At 47.5% G+C, this 4,343-nt stretch overlaps 1 protein-coding gene across 1 annotated transcript; it reads right to left on the minus strand.

Annotated features, from left to right (window-relative positions):
• Window positions 1-557: 557 nt before the first annotated feature.
• BBA_00687 (uncharacterized protein) lies at window positions 558-2,690 on the minus strand (the record flags this gene model as incomplete). The annotated part of the gene is made up of 7 exons (XM_008595784.1): window positions 558-591; window positions 646-800; window positions 848-945; window positions 1,003-1,058; window positions 1,108-1,157; window positions 1,567-2,574; window positions 2,622-2,690. 7 exons carry the CDS (start codon window positions 2,688-2,690, stop codon window positions 558-560), a joined length of 1,470 nt encoding a protein of 489 aa, XP_008594006.1.
• Between the last annotated feature and the right edge of the window lie 1,653 nt (window positions 2,691-4,343).

Raw genomic sequence — 4,343 nt, forward strand, 5'->3', positions numbered from 1 at the left:
TAATGAGATGCTCAAGTTCCTCCAGGGCTTTGTCATATGAGAGTGACCCAGTACGCTGCAATATGATCGCTTCGAGGCTCAGGAGAGCGATATAGACATTTCTATCTAATTTCTCCAAACCGTGCACATTTCGGACGAGATTTCGAGTATCGTCGACGACTAGGACGGCATTCTGAATATCGTTAAAGACTATTTCGGAAAGCAAGAGACCAAGGTGGCGTATTTTAGACGCCGTAAGATCCAAAACTTTGTCCATTTGGGGGTTTCTGGTCATTGCCTCAGTGCTGGAAGGTAACAGGTTTATGTGTTGCGGAGGAAAAATGCCGATGCGTCTCACATAATCGAGTCCAGCGTCGTATGGCAACATGGACGAGTATAATGAATCATGATACCGAGGGTTCTGATGAGCCATAATCAAAGGTCTAGAATATGCAAGAAATCATAATGTAGGGAAACAAAGGTAAAGAGAGAAGAATCACTAAGATGTAGGCAATCTATTCTTTTTATAATTGACCAGAAAGGGAGCTTACCGGTCACTAGCTACCACCGCCGCACGCCTACTCCTCCTCGTCTGTGAGCTTGACTCTGTGCCTGAAAACAATACACCATCAGTGCGGCACGTTCCCTAGCCTGATAGTAGCGAACCCCGCCGAAAGCTCACCATAACGTTCTTCAGAAATAGACAGATCTCGAATGAACACATAGAGCTCCCAACACTTTTCCTCGTCAGACAAATACCAAGTTTTCACCGAGACATCATGGCGTCTAGCTGTTTCGTGAATAGCCCTCCTCAAATGCATCTATGTCGAATTAGTATCAGGGACGAGACTATATCACTGTTACTGACCAGAGCTTCGCGCAATACGACTTTGTCGGCCTTGGGCCACTCCCACCTGTTCCAATCGCGAATGACCCCTACTACCTCTTGGCTCAGACACACGGAGTCTACACGTATTGTAGCATTTCGTAGGGGGATCCGTTGAATTTCCCAGAGGCGATTACTTTTGCCCATATGCCGGCTCCACAGATGTTGCGCATCACGGAAACCTTGGTTGAACCTTCCTACGTTTAGTTATGCGACCGAATACAATTGGAACGGAGACAAACCCCATGGCGTGGTCACGCAAATCGTCTCCGAAATCGTCCGTATAAGCCATCTGCCACAGTCATCGAATGGATGGTCTAGCTTGCCTGCAGAAAAGCTGGTAAAAAGAAGAAGTAGGCCGCCTTTACCTGCTTTAAGTCCGGGCAAGACCTGTAGTTATCTGGGCCCTAGTATATCCGGATACCTTCCCGCGCGGCCGCGCCCAGTCACATCAGAGCCATAATAATACGAAGAGCAATGAACAGCTGTAACTCTCAGCCTCTAACCCCTTCTCTATTTATTTTTCATAAGTGGAACTAGAATCATAACTATAACTATTCTTCATGACAATTCAAAGCGAACTAAATTCTCGAATTCCTTCCAAGACTGAATGATTATAAACTCATGTAGGACCTCTGTCTACTTAGGACTAATGACTAGCACGTTCCGTATCCTTATTTTCTATACAACTTATCACACACAATAGCTTTTGCAGAATCATGGCTAGTCTGGCCATCAAATCTTGTATACCAATAGTCATCCCAGTCAATGCATGTGCTTCCTTCTTTGGTACACATGTTTCTCATGTCCTTGACGTTAACCGCCTCCCCCAACAGAACCGACATGAACTTCGCAGCCTGCCCTCTCCATATAGGCCAGGACCTCATAGACTTGTCTAACGCGCGGGCCAAGGAGTTGATCGTCGCACGCGATACATTGTTGGTCTGCAGATTCAGAAACTCATGTATGGAGTGTTGAGTCAGCTCATCCTTGCTCAAAGCGAAGGAGGCAACCACATACAACACTAGCCGGCTCGGCGTTTGGCAATCTCGAATGCTGTTCCGGAGACGATTGCGTACGGGGTGCAAATAGTCCTCAGGAAGCCCTAGTCGAGTACTTTGGAGGCGTCGAAAGATGATGAAGAGGGCCTCATGATCGTCGTCCCAAGTGCAACTGAACTCGCGCGCAACGCTAGCGGTAAATGCCGTGAACTTCTGAGCATCCCCATAGGAAAGGCCACATTGCGCTTCCCATGGCAGACTCTCGCGTGTGCGAATAGGTAAATACTCTGGTCGCAGAAATTGTTGTAGATTGTCCATGCTTGGTTCCCTCTGTAGCAACTTGCATTGTCTGATGATTCCTGCAAGCTTGGCGATCTCCACATAGGTTACCTCAGACCCGATACCGACCATAGACAGGTATGTCTTCCGGTTTTGCTGAAATGTCCGAGTGCAATCGAAAATCTCTTGTTGATGGTAGCTCTTCATAGCATGAGACTGCTCCAAGACACATCGAATTAATGCAACTTGGTGCTTCCATGTGTCGTCGTCAGAGCCAGTCTGCAAGTCTCGCATTTTCTGCCTCACTAGGCCGATTACATCGTCTTCGTCGTAACCACATAGATCCTCCAAGCTTTGCGCGTCGTTGGTACTTGTGAAACATATCAACACGAGTGCTTGGCTGAACCTTTTGCGACTAGGCCCTGTCAACTGTTTGATGTTAGTGTAATTTTGAATGTGCGATGAAACGATGGTACCTCTAAATCGACTAGAACGCGTTGAATGTGTTCACATGCGGGAAGTTCTCGTACGGACAGATTGAGCATTCTGATAGATGTAGTTATGCAAGTTGATGCGAACGTGAGCTGTGTCTGGGGACAGGCACTTGCTTATATAGAAAGTAAGCAAACCACGCCGTTTGATCTGAACCGAATGTCCGCACAACGTTGTGTGAATGGCTCCCTAGGCTAAAGAACATTGGTCGTATTTATGGGCCACGAAAGCGAGCTTCAATGGCATGTTGTGACCCAGTCTAGCAGAGGCCCATCGAATACTGGCAGGCCAGCCCGACGCATTGCAGAGATAGGGAGGCAGGGCTGGCATAACTGAGCGATCACAACGGAGGCTTGCATGTAGTGATTTTACTGCAGGAGACTGTTCATGGCTGATCGTTCAAGACCGTTTCATCAAATGAAGCAGCTACGGATAGCAGCAAGTTCTTCATAGCGAAACTGAACTCCCCACGCCCGGCAGCTGTTTTGTATTGATAAATAGATATCATGACATTGCATGGCTTCGTGCTGGGCAGATCTGCAGGCTGCCACAGCATAGCCTCCTCTATTTTTTAGCGCTTTGATTCTACCTTTTCCGCAGGCTCAAACACGTATTCATTTAATCTAAGATAAACCGAGCGCGATATCGGCAGAAAGCGTATCCTGGTCGGAACAATCTACAGCCTAAGCTGCCTAACTACTACCACTTTTCTAAGTCACGCTAGCACACTAGTTAAAGTGACGCGCCTAACGGAGTATGAGTCAAGCTTGGGATGCAAAGTTTTATATGGATATAAGAGCATCGTCCACCCTAGCTGACACGGAAACTCCCTCTAATGCTGACTGTCGTAATGACTGGGTCTGACGTCACACGCAAGTCGGCGCCAGCTCCTCGGCACTTCGTTATTCCGGCGGGGTCAGGCACAAGACCTGCAGACAAACACGCGCCACCATCACAGCTTAACCCCCCGGCATGGTTTTAACATGGCGACCTACGACATAATTGCTTTGTCAGCTGGGCAGCGCGAGCTGGCGAGAGAAGCAAGGAGGAATCTTACCGGCAATAGTCCTTTCCCCTTTTCTACGTCTAGTGAGGAGCTATATCGCTCTCTCATAACAGCAGTTGTTAGTGTACTAAGCGCGCTCACCAGCAGTTCCTACTAACAAGTAGCAAAGTTCAGAAAACTCCGAGAACGTAATCCAAACTTCAGAGACGTTCAAAAAACTACTATATCGCTACCAAAAAACGAGCCTCTTCAAAATGACAAATGGGAAATAATGGTCGTGATCCAGTTGCCACGCGGCGAGAATGATAGCATAGTTACGGTGCTGGATAAGATAGGCGCCGTGGATGGTCAAGAGTTTACGTGGGGACCTGGGGATGCCTGCTTTGTTCCAAAGGGCTGGACACTGCTGACGGACTCTGAGGATGTTGTTATAGATATGTGGCTATTTTTACTTAAAGACCAAGAAGCTTGAAAATATATTCAATAGCCATAGGCTACAGGTACTCCGATTCCTGATTGTAAAGTTGTGGATACCTGATTCTGTTCCGATGAAGAGCTATAACCGTGGCACGTAGTTGGAAGCGAGGAATCACTATTGATTGCCCAAGGAATCTGGTCTGGAGTTGCAGGATATGGTTGATTCATCGGTAGTATCGGGTGGGTGACTTGGCTGTTTAGCTGAAAGGGCATGAGGTTTGAA

Source organism: Beauveria bassiana, assembly GCF_000280675.1.
Source record: "Beauveria bassiana ARSEF 2860 unplaced genomic scaffold BBA_S00002, whole genome shotgun sequence".
NCBI lineage: Eukaryota > Fungi > Ascomycota > Sordariomycetes > Hypocreales > Cordycipitaceae > Beauveria > Beauveria bassiana.